The following is a 19687-nucleotide window of genomic DNA, read 5'->3' as shown; positions in this document are numbered from 1 at the left end:
TGGGTTAGACATTGTTTATGTAGAAGTGAATATTTTTTTATGTAGTTGTGGATATCTATTATGTAATTGTGGATATCTATTATGTAACTGTGGATATTTATGTAGTTTTGGATATTTTTTATGTAGACTTGGATATTTTTTGTCTGAAAGTGGACAGTTTTTTTTTATATGTAAGTTGTTTTTGTTTATGTGTGGAGATTTTTGTAGTTGTATTCTGACAATTGTTTGTGTTCCCAGTTTTATGACTCCTGGAAGGATTTGATCCAGTGGCTTACAGGGGCGGAGGAAGCTTTGAACTCTGATACAACCATCAGTAATGAACCTGAGAAAATCAAGGCACAGATGGCCAAACACAAGGTAAGACATCACTAGCACATTGTAGGTTTAAATGACATGACACACACATTGTAGGTTTAAATAACATGACACACACATTATAAGGGCAGATGACATCACTGACACATTGTAGGCTTAACCATCTGCTCATCAAATCTGCCTTACACATTTAAAATATTTTCAAAATGTTAGCATTTTTATTTTGTCCATCTTTAAAAAAAAAAAAAATTATTTTATCAGTTTTTAACTTTAAAACGTAATATACTTTTTATGTTTGTCGTCCTTTAAAATTAATCTCATTTTATTTTTGTCTGTCTTTAAAAATTGAATTATTTTTTGACAATTAAAATTTTTTTTGCTAGTCTTGTGTTGAATCAGCTTGTTATCAAACCCAAGTATAATTTTTACTTTTATTCCTGAAAACTAGATTATTATAAAGCTCTTAAATTTTCTTCTACCCAGGAATTCCAGCGCCGCCTAGGGGCCAAACAGCCAGTCTATGATGGCATCAACAGAGGAGGCAGCACACTACAAACTAGATGTCCAGCAGATGACAAGCCTGCCATACAATCTCTGCTGACAGAGTTGAAGAACAAGTGGAACGCTGTGTGTGGCAAATCTGTCGACAGGTCAGTCATCTTTTTTGGTTACAATTTACTTTTGTGTTGAATTAATGTGATCTAAAGCTTTGTTCACATGAAGCACTTGTTGTTTACACAAATCATGGGACTTGTTGCTGGCCCAAATCCTAGAATTTGTTGCTGGCACAAATCATGGAATTTGTTGCTGGCACAAATTATGGAATATGTTGCTGGCACAAATTATGGAATGTGTTGTTGGCACAAATAATTAAATTTGTTGCAGGAACAAATCTGACTTGTAATTGTTGTAGAACTACTTTCTGTATAACCATTATAATTAATCTGATAATTTGAAAAACAGGCAGCGCAAACTTGAGGAAGGCCTTCTGGTTACTGGTCAGTTCACTGAGGCCCTGCAAGCACTGCTGGACTGGCTAGCTAAGATGGAACCAGCACTAGCTGAGGACACACCCGTACATGGTGACCTAGATACAGTCAGTGGATTCTTGGAAACTCACAAGGTTGGTGCATTTAACTATTTGTTGTAAGCTTCACACCCTGGAGTTGTATAATCTTCATAACCTTCACTCACTGGATTTGTAAAATTTGCATAAGTCTCATGCTATGCATTGGTAGATTTAACTGCTTTCAGAATTTTATTTTTTTTATATTTAAATTAAATAATGCTGTTCAAACATAGAAACCACTTTATCTCTAGTTAAAGTGTTTGGAGTTTATAAAAAAGAGTTTATCAATTTAAGAGCCTACTGATGGGATAGAATCAATTAAATAAGTTAAATAATTAAAGAGGTTATTGTTGAGATTGAATTGATTAGGCCATATTATAAGTTAATCATTTGAAGATGGTATTAATGAGATTGAGTTGTTTATTATCAATTGATTAATTTTAATTGGTAATTAATGAGATTGTTATGACCTTTGACCAGGCGTTCCAGCAAGAACTGGGAGCCAGGGCCACCACTGTACAGTTTGTCCGCAAGTCAGCCAAGGACCTGATAGAGAAGTCCACAGAGGACATGTCCCACGTCCAGTCCCAGCTGATAGAACTGTCCTCTCTGTGGGACAGGACATGCAAGCTCAGTGTCAGCAAACAGGAGAGGCTGGAGCAGGCACACAGGCTGGTCAGCAACAATGTCACTTCTTTTAGTTTAGAACTATTTATATATATATATATATATATATATATATATATATATATATATATATATATATATATATATATATATATATATATATATTAAAACTCTTAACAAGTAAGCATATGTGTGTTCTGTGGGGAAAATATTTTCATATAACATTCACTTATTGCAAGTTTTTTTTTAGACAGCCACAATATACATGTTGCAAGTGTAAATGCGATGTAAGGCTTAGATTTTTTTATTCTGTTTACCAAGGCAACTCACTCTGTTTTTACTTTGATCTAGGCTGAAGAGTTTGACAAAAAAGCTCATGGCCTACTTGATTGGTTGGCTGAGTCTGAGAGACAGCTGAGGTTCAGGGGTCCCATACCAGACGAGGAAGCTTTGATCATCCAACAGCTGGAAGACCACAAGGTAGTTATTGTTTCTTAAACACTCGTTAAGTGCTCATAATTAATTTTAACTTTCTTTCAGAAATTTGAAGAATCTATGCTGAGATATTGTAATGTGTATTGAATGTTTCTTTCAGAAATTTGAAGAATCTATGCTGAGATATTGTAATGTGTATTGAATGTTTCTTTCAGAAATTTGAAGAATCTATGCTGAGACAATGTAATGTGTATTGAATGTTTCTTTCAGAAATTTGAAGAATCTATGCTGAGATATTGTAATGTGTATTAAATGTTTCTTTCAGAAATTTGAAGAATCTATGCTGAGACAAGAAGCAACACTCCGAGAGACTTTGAACATCGGCCAGGACATAATGAAGAGGTGCCACCCAGATGCTGTGTCCACTATGAAACACTGGCTTGGAGTTTTAAGAACAAGATGGGAAGAGGTCAGTCTTCATTAATTACTGTAGTTACAATTAGAGGGCAGTTTGTGATTTGTAGGTTCAAAGCTGGACTATTGGTGAAGCCAGTTGAGTAGCAATTACTGAGTTTACTCAGTTTTAACTGGGTAAAAAAAGTAAAGTTCCCTTTTTTAACCTGACGGGCCATGGGGCAAGTGAAGAAGTATTCACCTGTTTCTGTAACCACAGCATGTGAATGGATGGATATGCCCAGCTGCTTTTACTTTCCCTAACCTGAATTAGGTGCCCATCAGGGACGTACTACTGATACGAATCTGGATTTGAGCTTGAGACTTCTGGGTTAGCAGTCTGGCACTCTACCACTAGGTCATGTAGTTTTAACTGGGTACCTGGCATAAATTGGGGGGTTGTGGTAGACAGGTCATTGTGCTGACATTCACATTGGAACTACAGTGTTTTTAAAAAATGTGTTTCTCTATGTATCTATGTATCTACAAGCTCGTATACCCTACCCTGAATAGGTTAATAGATCCCCAAGAGGTTATATCACTACATGTTTTTTCTGTCTAGTTGATGGGATTGAGCAGACTGAGACAGAAGCGACTCACTGAGGCCCTGTCCAATGCCAGGGTCAACAGTGCCCTACTGGAGGAGCTGCTGGCCTGGCTCAATGGAGCAGAAGTCAAACTGACGGAACAAAATCGTGTGCCCATCCCAGAAGACATGCAGATAGTACAGGACTTGATAGCCCAACACCAGGTGACTTGTCTGACCTAATATACAAAATTTTCTTCCTTACACTTCTTCATTATATTTTTCTTTTTTTTTTAGTTATCTTAAGTTATCTAAACCAAAATCTATAAATTAACTTATATTCCTCACATTTCTCTATTATATTTTTATTTTTTTTAAATTATCTTAAGTTATCTAAATTAAAATACAAGAACAAAATTTTGTTCCTCACTTTTCTCCATTATATTTTACTTTTTTTTTTAATTATCTTAAGTTATCTAAATTAAAATACAAGAACAAAATTTTGTTCCTCACTATTCGCCATTATATTATTCTTTGTTTTTAATTATCTTATTTGTTTTATTTGAAGGAATTTCAAAATGAAATGTCATCAAAACAACCTGATGTTGACCGCCTGACTAAAGCAGACAAGAGAAAAGCAGGTTCTGTTTCAGACTTTTTTGGAGGATCCCAAATCCCATTGTTTAGGGGTGGCAGGATGACACCCAGGTCCAAGATCCCAACCATACGGTACATATTTCAAATGTTTTTTATTTGTTCGCTTTTACTTTTAACTTCATTTGTATTAATTATTTTTTTCAAGCTTGGAATCAAAGATTATAAATATTTTTTTAAGCTTGCATATTTATATTAACAAAAAAATTTTCTTGAAAATTGAAATTTATATTATAACGTTTTTTTATTATAGAAAATTTGTATTAAAAATATTTTAGGCTTGAAATATTTCAAATCAAAATGTTTTTTTTTTCAAGGTTAGTAAACTTTTAAAAATCATTTCTTCCATGCTTGAAAAATGTAGATCAAAAACATTTCTTTCATGCTTGTCAAATGTAGGTTAAAAAAGTTTTTTAAACTCTTCCTCAGGGTGGACAGAGTTGACGGCCGCCGCACCCCTGACCACCTGGGTCGCAGGACGCCTGAACATTTCTCTGGCCGCAAAACACCTGATGTGACCGGCAGGCAGACCCCAGACCACTCGGGTCGCAGGACACCCGACCACTCTGGCAGACGCACGCCTGACCACTACTCTGGCCGCCGGACCCCAGAGCCACCCTTCCACAACCCACGGGTGGGGGCGCTGTTCAACAAGTGGCGCCAGGTGTGGCTGATGGCCATGGAGAGACAAAGGAAACTCCAGGATGCTTTAGATAACTTGAACGAGGTGAGGAATTCATCTTATTTCTCTCTTCAGACATGCATGCTGTTTTTGCTCTTTGTTTAATAAAAATCGTTATTAATAATTCTCTAACATACAGGAATTACCATGCAGATCTTAATGATGTCTATGTCTACATAGACATCATTAAGATCTGCATGGTAATTCCTGTATGTTAGATTAACAAACTCCAGTTTCTATTTCTATTAGATAGTTTTCCTGAAAATTTGTGTCATTTTAACTTCGTTAAACATAAGAGTTAAAAAAAATTGCATGAATTTTTCTCAGGTTGGAGAAAATAAATTTCAGGTTTGTTGTGTGTGTAACCTACTTGGGTGTTGTTTGTTTGTTTCAAGGATTCATCTAACACATTGATTCGTAGATTGTTTTTATGCCATGTTAAAGATTCATCTAACAAATTGATTTGTAGATTGTCTCTAAGCCATGCTAAATGTTGATCTAACAAATGGATTTTTAGTTTGTTGGTTTTTGTGCCAAGTTTCAATTTGTTTTTAACTAACTTCTGGTATTATAACTGGGAAATAACTTAATGGACATCAGTAAGCTAGCAAAAATAGTTGCTAAAGTTAGCTTATTTATGAATTGTATGTAACACATAATAATGGTGGAAAATATTGGTACTTTTATGACTAGATTGAAAAGAATGCTTTAATCCCAAAGTGTAACATTTTAGAATATGAACTATATCTAAACATATTTTTCAAGAGTAATTCTAAGCTGTAAAATCAAAAGTAAGGGCATCAATTATTTTTAGTTTGCTTTTTTTTTAGCTCATGTAGGCCACACATGGATCAAAAAATGTTTTTAAATTCTAACTTCAATTTTTTTTTTTTTTTTTTCATGCTGATATTTTTTTTAAGAATAGAATTTTGTTTGTTGTGTTTTTATTTAATTACACTGATCACTTTGGTAGTGTCTGTTTTTATAGCTGTTTTTTTAGCTGTGTGATGTGTGGACACAAATAATTAAAACCTACTCCTGTAGTGTTACATTTGTTGAGTAGGCTTTTTAGTTTCTAATAAGAACAACATTAATGCTGTGTGCTGGCTTAAAAAAAAAAACTTAAGCTATAGAAAGTTCTAAGAAGATATGGAAAAAACATTTGCCCAAATGTGTATTTTACCTAGCTCTTGTATCTAATCAATATAAATTGTGTGGTTTCAGGTTGAACGATTAAAGAACTTTGAATTTGAAGACTGGCGTAAAAGATATCTGAGGTGGATGCACCACAACAAGGCAAGGATCATGGACTTTTTCAGGAGACAAGACAGAGACAGGGATGGCCGAGTCACAAGAAAAGAGTTTATTGATGGCATTCTCATGTCTAGTGAGTTCTTGAATAAGTTCTTGTATTCGCTGGATCTAGTTAGGAACTTTTTAGCTTGTTGTTTTTTCTGGGCTTAAGATTATTTTGTTTTATACACTGTAACTTCTTTATCCAGAATACTTATTTACATCTATGCTGTTTTATTTATTTATTTTTACAAATTCAAAATTTAAATTGTATAATGGTTTTATTTTATTTATCAAAACATTCTTGTTAATAAAACAGATAAAATTTACCAATGTTACCTTTTATAATCCCCTACCTCAAAACTAGTAATTTAAAAAATACAATTTACAACTAATGTTTCCTATTAGAATTCCCTTCTTTAATAATAAAATATACAATTTTATCACTTTTACTTTTAGAATCCCCTACCTCAAAACTAGTGATTTAAAAAATACAATTTACAACTGTTTCCTATTAGAATTCCCTTCCTTAATAACAATAATAAAATATACAATTTACCACTGTTTACTTTTAGAATTCCCTACCTCAAAGCTGGAGATGGAGGCAGTAGCCAACATCTTTGATAAAGACAGAGATGGTTTTATCAACTATAAAGAATTTGTGGCTGCCCTACGACCAGACAGAGATGTGAGTTAGCCAGATTTTTTCATATATCTTTTTGTTTATTTAGTTTTGAAACTGGTCATTTTTTATTCTTTTAGCAATCTATGTATGTTTTAAATTATAATGACATTATGTGTCATTATTTTTGTAAATTTAGATGTCAATTTATAACTACTTGTAATATAATTATAATTTTACTGTAACATTGTTATCAAATTTTACTTTTAATCCTATATTGCCTGAATGTAAGTTTTAAATTTATTATCTGTAGTAATAAAATTTAAACCATTTAAAAGGTGTCGATCTTGTCAAGCTGACATGAATATTTTTTTTAAATTCATAAACAATCTTCAAGCAACCAACAGGCCACTATAGGGTTAATGTGTGAAACAATGTTGAGTGTTTAGAGTTGAGCAAGCTGACTGTGTGAATGATCAGCGGTGTCACAAATGTTTGTTTCAGCCCAAACCTGAGACTGAGTCGGAGAAGATTTTGGACGAGGTGAGACGGCAGGTGTCAAAGTGTACCTGCGTCAAGCAGTTCAAGATCCACAAGATAGGAGAGGGCAAATACCGAGTGAGTACAGTGGTGGTTATCTCTGTTGGTGCTCGTAAATATTGTTTACAAACCCTAGAGTCGTGATGGGCTCTAATAAGAACTAGATAATAGTCATTTATAGTTAGTATATCATCGCAAACAGGTGATCCACTTTAAAACAGGTATTTTAGTCAAAAAGGTCTGGAATAGAAACAATAAATAATTATTTTCAATATTGGCTTACAAGTATATTTTTGCAGTTCCTAGATACAATAAAGAAGAAAATAAAACTAAAAAAATTTTAGAACAGCAAACTTGTATATATTAAATAGTAAAAGCTTAAGTTGCTTAAAAGTTAATTTTAGTAAATTTTAGCAAGTATTCCTATAAAATAAATGGTTTTACAAGCATTTTGTAATGATAACTTTTCCAGTGTTTTTGCTTAAGTTTAGATATTGCCTGCTTTTACAGTTCTGTTGTATAAATTGAATGTTACCTTTGACAAGTTAGCTGTTTTAGACTGACAATTTACCAGTGTCAAAATAACATGTACCTGTGTTAATCTAACAATTTACCCATTTCAACAGTTTGGAGATTCCCAGAAACTGCGTCTGGTTCGAATCCTGCGCAGTACAGTCATGGTGAGAGTTGGTGGTGGGTGGATAGCCCTGGATGAGTTCCTGGTCAAGAATGACCCATGTCGAGGTAAGAAAACACCTGCCACTTTTTACATCTTTTTCCTTCATTATGTCAAACATTGGTTCAAACACTCTAGTCTAATTTTATATCCGCTAGTAAATTTTAATTTTTTTTTGCTGTGTGAAGATTGCTTAAGTGTTTGATTAAAATAACATTTTGCTGTTTTATAAAACACTGTCTTATTTACGATATATTTAAATTATTTTTTATTTAAACAGATGAACAAATAGTCAAATATGTTGCTTTTATTTTACTGTTATTGCAGTATTTATTCTTGTCTAGTTTGTGTAAGAAATTGTCGACAAAAATTTATTATTTTGAAATACAAGAGATCTGAATTTAGCAAATTGAGAGATGACTTACCTTAATTAAGAAAATTAATTTAGAAAAAAAAAGCCCAAGAATCAAATTGTATTTTTCTCTTACAACCAGAGTTTGTTGAAATTGCTGGTAACAACCAACTTTGATTATCCCATTCAGTCCCTGGTTGTTTTTTTTTAACTGGAAAAGGATTTTTTAACTCCCCTTAACCTATCACAATAATACAAGATGTAACAGTTTTATAATTTAACCCTTGACTAACTAAAATCCTCCATATATCTGGGATCTGGCAATTTTGTCAATATGTTTTTTTATTTTATCCCTTTTATCTGGCACATTTATTCTTCATCTGGGAGTCTTCTATCATAACATATCAATAGTTATAGTTCCTGGTTTAACATATCCACGGTGATAGTTCCTGGTTACCTAGCAACTATTTTAATCTTATTCTTGTTTTTTTTTTTGTTTTTTTTTTTTTTTTTTTTTTTTTTTTTTTTTTTTTTTGTAATACCAAAAAAAAAACTTAATATTTCTCTATTTTTACTCCTTTGGTGATAATGGTATTTTTTTCCATGACAATGTGATATTTTACAACTATTATATTTTAATCTTTGTTGTAAAAAAAAATGCAGAATTTCAAAATCTCTTAACGCCACATAAACATAGTAAGTATGAGGTGAACACATAGAACTATTTAACCCACAAGGTACATAACTCCCCACCCAGTTATCTCGCATAGATCTAACAGGCTGTGGATGGTCTTCACAAGGAAAGGTTTCTTGTCTTTCTGGGACAAAATTGTGAGGGCCATAACAGCTGATCAGCTTTACAACACACATGTATCCTATGTACTAACTGATATTATTTGTATTATGGCAACTATACTTCTATTTGCAGTATTTCATCATTTTCATCTTTACAAAAACTTTTTTTTTCTGAATTTTTAAAAATTGTCTGAAGAATTTCAATGAATACTTTTATCTCTAGAACTGTGACTCTTTGTTGTTTTGTCATAAATCTTTGATAAATCTATCCATAAAATTTGAAAATTGTTAAATAAATTATACACTTATATTCAACTTCCATTTTTTTTTTTTAATCTCATATAGATTGTCTTATAGGTAGGTTGTTAAGTATGATGATGTTTGATGTTAAAGGCATATTTTTACTAGGACTATTCCTTCCGTTAAATAGTTCAAATGAAAAAAAAATGTGCTTTTTCAAAAGCTTTGATTGTGTGCCCAAGTTTTTCAGTCTTCACCTAATGCAAGAGCCAGGACACCCTCAAGTCTTCCTTGCATTATGAAAGCTGTGTGTCTATTTTTAAGTTAGCTATTTTTACACTCTTCTGTTTTCTTTCGTCTAATTTTATTCAGTTCAACTTTTTTTCAAAAGAATGAAAGCTTCGTGTATAATTTATAAATATGCATACATTTATTTATAGCAGCACTGAATATTTAATATTTATGGGATATATATATATATATATATATATATATATATATATATATATATATATATATATATTGCTTCTATTACAATTTGATTACTTCTTTCTACTTCTGCTAAATACTGGCGACCTAAGTTATATTTTACTTTCTTTATTCTCCAAGAAGCTGATGAGTTATCTTTCTTTATTTCTTATTTTGTATCGTTCAGCAAGTTAAATAAATTTTCTTAAAACTCATTTCTCATACCATATGCCACAGAAGCTCTGCATTTCATAAATTTCATTTCATTCCTGAATTGACCTGTTTTGATATGTAAACTTGAAGGCTAATTTTTTTTTAAGAATCATATGAAAAGTTTGACGAGATTAATAGTTGTAGTATCTCTTTTATCATTTCTACCCCCTAAATACTGTTAGCTTTTTGTATGTGTCATGCCACTATTTTTTTTTATACTTAATGTGCTTATTAGTGCACTTATTTATTTTTTATATTTTTTTTTATTACTTACAAAATTTCAGTAATAATTAGGTACATTTTAAGATGCTTAATTTTGTTGGTTGAATATAGGTGTAAAATATCCTGAAATAGTGGTTTAAAATCATAAAATTATAAATGTAATCGTGAATCATACGAATTTTACAATTTAAAATATTGAATATCCTTACATTCTATCCTTATTTAGTGTAGCTGTTTATTTTGTTTATGATAAAAACGTGTTCATGTGAAGAATTTGTTCATGTGACTAATATGTTCACCTGATGTCTGTGTTATCATCAGTAGAAATATTAATCACAATATTCTCTCCTTAAAGTTGGTCTATGGCGGCGTAAGCAGTTCCGTCTAAAACGCAGATACCTCCACCAGAGTACAGAAGAGTGTAGGTTCCATTGCCTCTCAATGTGCTGCTTGGCCTGGATATTTTTTGTTGTTCGGGATTGTTCCCTTCCTTCCTGCAACTTTTTACATTTTTCTCTCTGAAAAGGATTTGCTATGGTGTTCAATGGTAGCTTAATGTGCATCATACTTTTTATTTTTAATTTTAACTTTTTTTTTTTTTTTTGGATTGATGTCTACAAACACTATCTTGTTTTTGGTTTGATTTTTTAATTAACTTACAATAGCCCAAAACCTGTAGTTAACAGATCTCTAAAACTCAGGTTATGAAATATATTTGAGTCTGGATAGATCTAGCTAATTTTACTAACAAGACATGAAGATAGATATATAACTAATAGTCTGATGATATAAACTAAATAATGAAGTAACCACAATTTTCTGTGAGATGTTCATATGTTTAGCATGGAGTGTAGCTTGTCCACCAGTTTTCAGCATCAGTTCATTTGTTAGATTTTAAGTGGTCCTGGCATGGGTTTTATCACTAGGCAGATCATCTTTTGCTCTAGACTGACCACTGAGGTAGTTTTTACTCTTTGGGCCATTCAGATAGCCTTTACTCTTTGGGCCATTCAGATAGCCTTTACTCATTGACCATTTAGGTAGCCTTTACTCATTGGGCTATTTAGGTAGCCTTTACTCATTGACCATTTAGATAGCCTTTACTCATTGACCATTTAGGTAGCCTTTACTCATTGGGCTATTTAGGTAGCCTTTACTCATTGACCATTTAGGTAGCCTTTACTCATTGGGCCATTTAGGTAGCCTTTACTCATTGACCATTTAGATAGCCTTTACTCATTGGGCTATTTAGGAAGCCATTACTCAATTGGCCATTCAGATAGCCTTTACTCATTGACCATTTAGGTAGCCTTTTACTCATTGACCATTTAGGTAGCCTTTACTCATTGGGCTATTTAGGAAGCCATTACTCAATTGGCCATTCAGATAGCCTTTACTCATTGACCATTTAGGTAGCCTTTACTCATTGACCATTTAGGTAGCCTTTACTCATTGACCATTTAGGTAGCCTTTACTCATTGGGCTATTTAGGAAGCCATTACTCAATTGGCCATTCAGGTAGCCTTTACTCATCAGGCCATTTAGGTAGACTTTACCCACTAAAGACCATTGAGCTAGCCTTTACCCAGTGGGCCATTGAGGTTCTTTTAACCACTCTTGAATTAGAATATTTGGTCTTACCTTTAGTAAGTGCTGTGTTCATTCAAAGTTTGCTGATGAAGTGTTTTGTAGATGTAAATGTATGACGCCTGCATCTGTCCGTTTATCAAGAGCCAACAAGACGGATAAAAGAATTAGTTCAATATCTAGTTACACTAGTTGATGTTTAATGGTACATGAGTAAACTTCACACTTGGTTTAACACAACAAATTTGCTAAGCTAGTAAACAGCAGTAAACAAAGGTTGAAGTCTGAGGTCTACAGAATCTAAGGCTACAAACTGGTGGTGGAACGTCTCACATTTTTAATTTCCGTTTTTTTTTTTTATTTGTTGGTAATTTTTATTTCTCATTAGTTACAAAAATAATCTGGTGTAGATTTGGGAGTTATTTATTTATACTTAAGGTTGGTCCCATTAATGTGTCAAATACAAGCTAAATTTGAGTAAAAAACACTTTATTTTGCCGTTTTTTTTTAATTTATACAAAAAGTTGGTAATTGGTATTAATTTAATTTTCAAATACACGAGTTTTTCTATGATTTTATTTTTTTTTTAAACTTTGCAGCGCACCATGTATGTTTCACAGTTTTATACTTAATGCACATTATTTAAATATTTTGTGGACATAGCTTTAAATTTGATGCACGATTTTTAAATATATTATGGACATAGTTATAAATTTGTTAGTGTTTAATATAGTGTGACTATCATTACACAAAAATCTGCTTTCACTCTACAAAGATGTCTTTATTTTGTAAAGAACATGGATAATGTTCTGAATGTAAACATTCCATATAGATGGATTTCTTTGTCACTGATGGAATAGTTTGTTGTTGCTAATCACATTATCAGATTGTTCACACTGGTTGTTGACTGACCTTCAGTTGTTAGCTGTACCTGGTGACCTTTAGATTGATATCCAAATATAGATTGACACTAAATAAAGTATTCTTTTAATTGGTGATTTACTACCTTAATTTGAACGTGATAATTATTTAAATTACTTTGTTTCTTGGAAGTTTTTTTTTTTTTACTAACTTTTTAACTTCTAGTCTCTTGGCATGAGTGTATTTTAATGAAGTGTAAAATTTATCAAGAGTACATCGTTATCAGATCCCAATCTAATCTCAATGTATCATTGTAGTGGTGTATAGTAATACAAATGTAATGAAGTGTTGTACAGCCAAAGTTATAACATGCATGCTGCAATACAAACCACTAATTGGCTACGGCATTATCTGTATGAGTGAGTTTAATAGGGCTGACAAATGTGCCAGACGTCACTTCAGGCTACTTGTCAGACTTGACGTGGCACTGAAGTTTTAAGTATTGTAAAAAAAAATCTGGTGCCACTATGGTCAGGCAGGGAGGGGAGGGGAATTACATTGTAGTTTAAAATTAATTCTTGCAGAGAGGAGTTTATGACTAAAGTTAACTGTTGAATAAATACATTAATTTTATTTTAATAAAGCTGTCAGGATTGATTGGGCAGCATTATTTTTTATGTAATTAACTACCATAATAACAGGTTTGAATAAATCTTAAACACTATAATTTCATAACAAGCATATTGATGCTCTAAGTAGACCCATTACAGTATAAAAGCACCTTATATTTACCCCTACTTCCCCATATCACGCTAATGAAGTAAGATTGTTTCAACATGTTGATCTGCTTTTGCTTGCAGCTAAGGGAAGAACCAATGTTGAGCTGAGAGAGAACTTTGTCCTGGCACAAGGTGTGAGCCAATCAATGGCTGGCTTTGTGTCCAAGTCTCCTGCAGGAAGTTCCAGCGGCTCCTCCTACTCTGGCCGCTCCAACAGTACGGCCAGTGGCCCGGTCACTAAGGTACATCACCTTGTGTTCTTGTCTCTCCACAATGGTTGCATTCAGCCCAGTTCTGCATCAGTTGTGGTAGCATTTATTTGTATCACTTTTATGTCACATATAACAGTTATCTATATCAGTTATGTCACATAGCAGTTATTTGTATCAATTATGTCACATTTAGCAGTCATTTGTATCTGTTAATAGTAGTAGTTTCCCTTTCAAACCTGACGGTCTATGGGGGGAGTGAAGTAGAGTTCACTTGTTTCTCTGACCTCGGCATATGAAGAGATAGTGTGGTCAGCACTATGCCCAGACGCCTTTACTTTCCCTAACGTGAGTTAGGTACCCATCAGAGTTGGGTGGACTCAGGGACGGTCTAATGACTTGAACCCAGATTCGAACTCGAGACTTATGGGTTAGCAGTCCAGCTCTCTACTGCTAGGCCACTCCGTCCTTGTATCAGTTATGTCACATATAACAGTTATTTGTATCAGCTATTTCACATTTAGCAGCTATTTGTATCAGTTATGTCACATTTAGCAGTTATTTGTATAATTTGTTAGTGATTTAACATTGATGTTTATCAGTTTTTCACCTTGAAAAATTCCTTTTTGTAATGCATGACTAGCCAACTTTAGATTTCTACAATTGAATAAGTTGTTTTATTTTTTTATGGAAGTGGTATTGCGTCATTAATTTAATGTTCAGATATTTAAATATTTTGAGTCCTACAAAATGCGACTTTGTGTCAACAGATCAGAGAGAAGACCATACACCAGACGCCATGGAAACAGAAAACAAAGACCTCGCCTGATGGGGAGGTGCATCAGATTCTCTCCCACACAGAACCAGATGGGACCAGAACTGTCAAACACAAGGTCACACAGGAGCTTGCTCGCAGTCCTAGAACCTTACAGAGTCCTGGTGAGTTTATACACACCCAGCAGCAATACCTACACCCACCAACATCTACAACCACCAACATTTACACCCACCATCACCATCACCCACCAACATCTACTCCCACCAACAACTACGAACACCAATATCTACACCCACCACCACCATCACCCACCAACATCTACCCCCATCAACAACTACGAACACCAATATCTACACCCACCATCACCCACCAACATCTACAACCACCAATTTCTACACCCACCAACATCTACAACCACCATCTACAACAACCAACATCTACACCCACCAACACACATCAATATCCACACTCATTTAACTCCTCAAAAACACAGTTTATTTAAAGCTGTTTCAATGGAGATACATGTATTTGAGAAGGCTTAGATAAACTGTTTTAGAGTTTAATAAATATATTAAATAGTTTTAACTTGTATCATGTCTTTGTTTTTTCTTTAGGCCTCTGTTTTTTGTCAAATTATATTGCTTTTCTTTTTTGCCTAAATGTTCATTATCAACCATAGTATTTTTATTTTGTTTGACAGCAAGTGGCAGGTCTAGCAGAGCAAGCACTGGCAATGGCAGTCGACCAACAAGCCGTGCAGGAAGTGAAGCCTCAGATGACCAGCCTGAGGTCTTCACCACCGTGCAGTCCGAGAAGAGAAGTGTAGGCGGGCGCAACGACACGACCGTGACCTACCAGACCCACGTTGTGCAAACACGAAACGTCACAATGCCCACTGTCACAACTACCAAGATTTCAAGAATACCAAAAATTTCACCCACTAAAAAAAAATAATTCCCAAATAAAAGTTAATTTTTTTTTTCAATTTACTAAGCAAAAATGCAATTATGTTAGATTTATCAAGCCGCCTCTTATAAGGGGGTTCCCCAAGTCTTTCAGAGCGTGGGTAAATTACCTTGTTTCTTCCTTACCTGTTTTTTTAAGACATACATTGACCATAAGTTGTAAATATTCCTAACTGACCGATCATTGAAAGTTCATGATGAATAATATTTTAAAGTGTCAAATTTTATTTATGTTGAAGTGGAATCTGATGAAAGACCTGGCACATTGTGCTGATGTGAGAGGATGTGAATGTGCCAAGTAGGATTATAACGGACCAATCAACTTTAGCTTTACATGTCATTTTTTCTTGATTATTTTTTTTTTTGCATGCTGTAATCTGTAGTACTTATTTTTAGAAAGAGATGTATATGGAGAGAAGCATTCTCTCCTCAGTTTTGTACAGATATATTTAGGTTTTAAAAACCCCATGTTAGTAGCTATTTTATAATACTTTATATTTGCAATGTAAATAAGTTAAATTAATTGAGTCACTGTGTTATTTTTTTTGTGATCTGTTAAAAAAAGAGTACTTTACCTGCGTAACTTATAAACTGGATTTTGACATATCTTCTCATTCTCCAAGGAAATGTGAAATACTGAAGTCTTTTTAAGTATTTTGTTTCATGTACACTGCAATGCTTATTTTATGAATGTAGACTAGTGTCAAGCTGAATAGTTATTTATTTACTCTTTACTAATGTGTTACAGATCATATTTTGCTCCATGTTTTTAAATTCCCTCTTATTTATCTCTAGATTCATGTACTATTTATATCAGCATATTTACATCATTCTAGCTTTGCTATTTTTGCTACAAGTTTATGTGTTTAAGAAGGGTTATAAATTCTTACAAGAATTTAAAGTTTTAGATAACTCGTAATTATTTTAAATATGATACCAAGACATTTTCTGTATAAAAAAACTATTATATAAACTGATGCTATTTTGATAAGGGTGCGGGTGATGTAATGTATTTAAAATAAAAATACTTACCTAACTTTATAAACAGCCTGCTTTCATTAGTTCCAGTTCTGTGTTAATAATGTATAGGGTCTGCTTGATCCTGGATTGGAGTGTTGGCAACTTGACAAGTTGATGCGATTTTGTTTTTGGCTTTGGGGGAAGTCAAACATGTTGTAACAATGTGTCAGGTTGCCACTTACAAACAGGGAGATGTTTTTTGTGCTGTGTTTATGAATGGAATGTGTTGTTCTTATTGGAAAATGGATGCTGTGCTATACTATTGAGGATGTTGGTCGTGTAATCAAGTGTAAGGCTAGATAAAGAAACATTTATCATGATTCTGTTGGTGCTGATAGTTTTTTTTTTATTTCACATTTTTTCCTCCTGCTATGAGATGTGTTTTTTTCTAAATGGAACAGTCAAAGCATTCAAATATTTTTATTTGGGAAAAGTTTGGTTCATTGTGTTGGTTCCAATCAAGCACTAATGAATATAACAAAATTATTGAAATATCCAATTTAAATTAATTAAAACACAATTTTATAATCACTTGATGGTGTTAAATTGCATCAAAGTTATTTTATCAATATTTACATTGACATGCTTTTTAATTTAAAATTATTTGTACACCTTAAAATACAGGTTAAATTAAAATTTATTTTAGATTTTTTTTACAATTTTTTGACAGAAAGCAACATGGTTTTACTATATGCTTCCATTAATTGGTGTTAAAATTTTTATTATTGTTGACAATGTAAGCTTTCTACAGGGAAATGTTATTAGTTATGTGTATACATATTTTACTTGTGAACTAGAAGGTGACTTGTATTTTTTACATCTTTTCCTCTGACCATAATTTGTAGCCTGCATTCTTCTATCTGGTTGTCAGCATAATACAAGGGAAAGAACTGTGTACCAGGGGAAGCAATTCTAACAAGCCATCAGAAGATTATTTATCACATCCATAAGATCAGATATGAATGCTTTTGTCCCTCTATATTTGTTTTGCCTTGATTTTTTTTTTCCTGTAGATGGTAAAGCTGGGGGAGGATGTACACTATCTATGTATAATAAACTAAACTGTGAATCTCAATCATTCGCATTGGCTTTACTTTGATATTTTTGTATTGTGTGTACAATAGCAATAATATGTTACATGCCGAGTTGACTTGTTGGCCTGTGTACAATTCAATTCATTAATTTAATTTACATTTTCCCGTTCATGCCAAATGCACATTGGGTAGATGAAGTAGAGTTCACCTGTTTCAATAACCACGGCATATCAAGCCACCTTAGTTACATAAGGACAGAGTGGCCTAGCGGTAGAGAGCTGGACTGCTAGCCCGTAAGTCTCGAGTTCGAATCCGGGTTCAAGTCAGTAGTCCACCCAACTCTGATGGGTACCTAACTCACGTTAGGGAAAGTAAAGGCTACTGGGCATAGTCAGGTTTGAAAAGGGAACTTTTACTTTTAGTTACATGAGTCAGGTACCCATCACAGCTGGGTGCACTCAGGGAAGTCCAACAGACTTTAGGCCGAGATGACATGACATCAACACCTAAACACCCTAATCAGTGTAAATAAGAAGAGAAAATAAGCTGGGTGGTTTGGAGATTGTTTTATAGACTGACAAGGTTTATCAACTGTTCCTTAATTTAGAAATTATAGGTTCTTTATCCACATCCGGGAGTTCATTGTTACAGATGTGACCTCTTCATAGATAGACAGGGTCAACCGACCGTGACCCTGTTGAATATCTGGATTATCAAACAGGTTAATCAACATTTGCCTACAATTACATGGTCGGCTCTAGCTCGGGGTATTAGTCCTGATTGTGTGGAGGGGGGGAGGCAAAGTGTTATATATAAATGCGACATCTTTCCGACCTATTTTGCCTAATTCAATATGCAAGTAGCATAGAATAGTTATATGCATATGCCTTATATATTACAAACACAATATTTTTATTGACTTGACTTACTTGACTTGGTCCTCTTTGCTCCTTATTAGTTATAAATTATTTTAGATTTTATTCCGGAAGAGGCAAGATAAACAAGCGTTCTTCACCAAGAATTTTTTTAATGTAAGCCCCCCCCCCTTCCTTTTGATTATTTTATTATTATTTATTATTTATTATTATTTTATTAATCTAGCTCAGGGGTCTCCAAACTACGGGCCGCGGCCCGCGAGCTCCTCTCATTCTGCCCGCGGAGATATTTTAGTCCACAGAAAAAATGTTTGTTGAGAGTAGCTAAGGAACTTTGCCCAGAGAATTCAAAACAACTTGAAAATGTAGCTTTGGGTACAAATACTATTGCTCGCCGTGTTGCAGACATGGATGAGTTGCTGAACAGCTGTTCCACCTCTCAACTGCTTGTGTTCATTAGAGGTGTGGATGAAAATCCTATTGAAGCAAATGTGGCCAGTTGCCCAGATAAACTGCAGCAGGAGGCCATTGAATTGTAAGCAAATGACCTCCTTAGAGACTAGTTCAAAAAAGGGCGGGTGGGTTTTTATAAGTTTTTGCCCAAGGAAGACTTTTCTAATATTAAAACGTTAGCACCAAACTACCTTTAAAATTTTGGAAAAACATACCTGTGTGAACAAACATTTTCAAAAAAAGATGAAGAACAATTTGAGAGCAAACTTGGACCTCAAGTGTGTTGTCGACCCTCGACAGTGTTTCTGTCAGAATGTTTTCTCCACGGGGGGAGTGGGGGGGGGAGGGGACGGGGGGATAACACTTGAAATGTGTATATATTTCTATATAAATTATATTTAGTTGGGGGGGGGGGGGCTCACCCCACCCCGAAGAGATGCCTGGCAGTGTTTCTTCCAGACTTTTTTCTCCGGGGGGGGGCACTTGAAATTTTCGGGGGGGCGGTAGACTTTCTTCGGGGGGCGGCGGACAATGTTAAAAGTATATATTTTCTATATAAATTATATAAATTTCATTTCGTTCGGGGGGGCGGTAAAAAAAATTTCGGGGGGGGCAAAGCCCCCCCCCCCCCCCGAAGAGATGCCTGGAAGAAACTCTGGTCCCCGAACTGCTATTTGATAGTTAATGCGGCCATCGGGCTGAAAAAGTTTGGAGACCCCTGGTCTAGCTACGCCACGGTGAGTGTAGCGTCACTAGGTCGGGCGTTATCAGGTACGGATTTTACATTTCCGGTTTAGCGTCATTCTTCCCTTCCCCCCCCCCCCCCCCCACATATTTTTTAAGATGTGGTGCCCCCCCCCCCCCCCGATGGTGTTACCTTGTGCGTTACTGTGACCGCCATGTGACTTTACAGCGCAGTTAAAATACATTTATTAACCATTGGC

At 34.2% G+C, this 19687-nt stretch overlaps 1 protein-coding gene across 13 annotated transcripts in view; it reads left to right on the top strand.

Annotated features, from left to right (window-relative positions):
• LOC131953051 (uncharacterized) overlaps nt 1-17460 on the top strand; it is a 192351-nt gene extending 174891 nt beyond the window's left edge. For 9 of the 13 annotated variants that reach the window (XM_059316055.1, XM_059316063.1, XM_059316059.1 and 6 more), the window contains 18 exons: nt 238-357; nt 799-965; nt 1279-1438; nt 1865-2059; nt 2363-2491; nt 2772-2915; nt 3462-3650; nt 3994-4154; nt 4509-4806; nt 5986-6148; nt 6630-6742; nt 7181-7294; nt 7843-7960; nt 8387-8404; nt 10538-10603; nt 13491-13651; nt 14389-14557; nt 15097-17460. In XM_059316055.1, coding sequence (XP_059172038.1) covers nt 238-357; nt 799-965; nt 1279-1438; nt 1865-2059; nt 2363-2491; nt 2772-2915; nt 3462-3650; nt 3994-4154; nt 4509-4806; nt 5986-6148; nt 6630-6742; nt 7181-7294; nt 7843-7960; nt 8387-8404; nt 10538-10603; nt 13491-13651; nt 14389-14557; nt 15097-15350 — 2739 coding nt within the window. In that variant the 3' untranslated portion in view covers nt 15351-17460. Of the gene's footprint in view, nt 1-237; nt 358-798; nt 966-1278; nt 1439-1864; nt 2060-2362; nt 2492-2771; nt 2916-3461; nt 3651-3993; nt 4155-4508; nt 4807-5985; nt 6149-6629; nt 6743-7180; nt 7295-7842; nt 7961-8386; nt 8405-8907; nt 8941-10537; nt 10604-13490; nt 13652-14388; nt 14558-15096 lie in introns of all 13 variants that reach the window. The other 4 variants (XM_059316057.1, XM_059316061.1, XM_059316062.1 and 1 more) reach the window with 4 other exon arrangements.
• The last annotated feature ends 2227 nt before the right edge of the window (nt 17461-19687 follow it).

Source organism: Physella acuta, unplaced genomic scaffold (genome assembly GCF_028476545.2).
Source record: "Physella acuta isolate Inbredline_101_S28 unplaced genomic scaffold, ASM2847654v3 ptg000902l, whole genome shotgun sequence".
In the NCBI taxonomy this organism is placed as follows: domain Eukaryota; kingdom Metazoa; phylum Mollusca; class Gastropoda; family Physidae; genus Physella; species Physella acuta.
The sequence above is the reverse complement of the archived record's forward strand: the minus strand, read 5'-3'. Positions and strand labels throughout refer to the sequence as shown.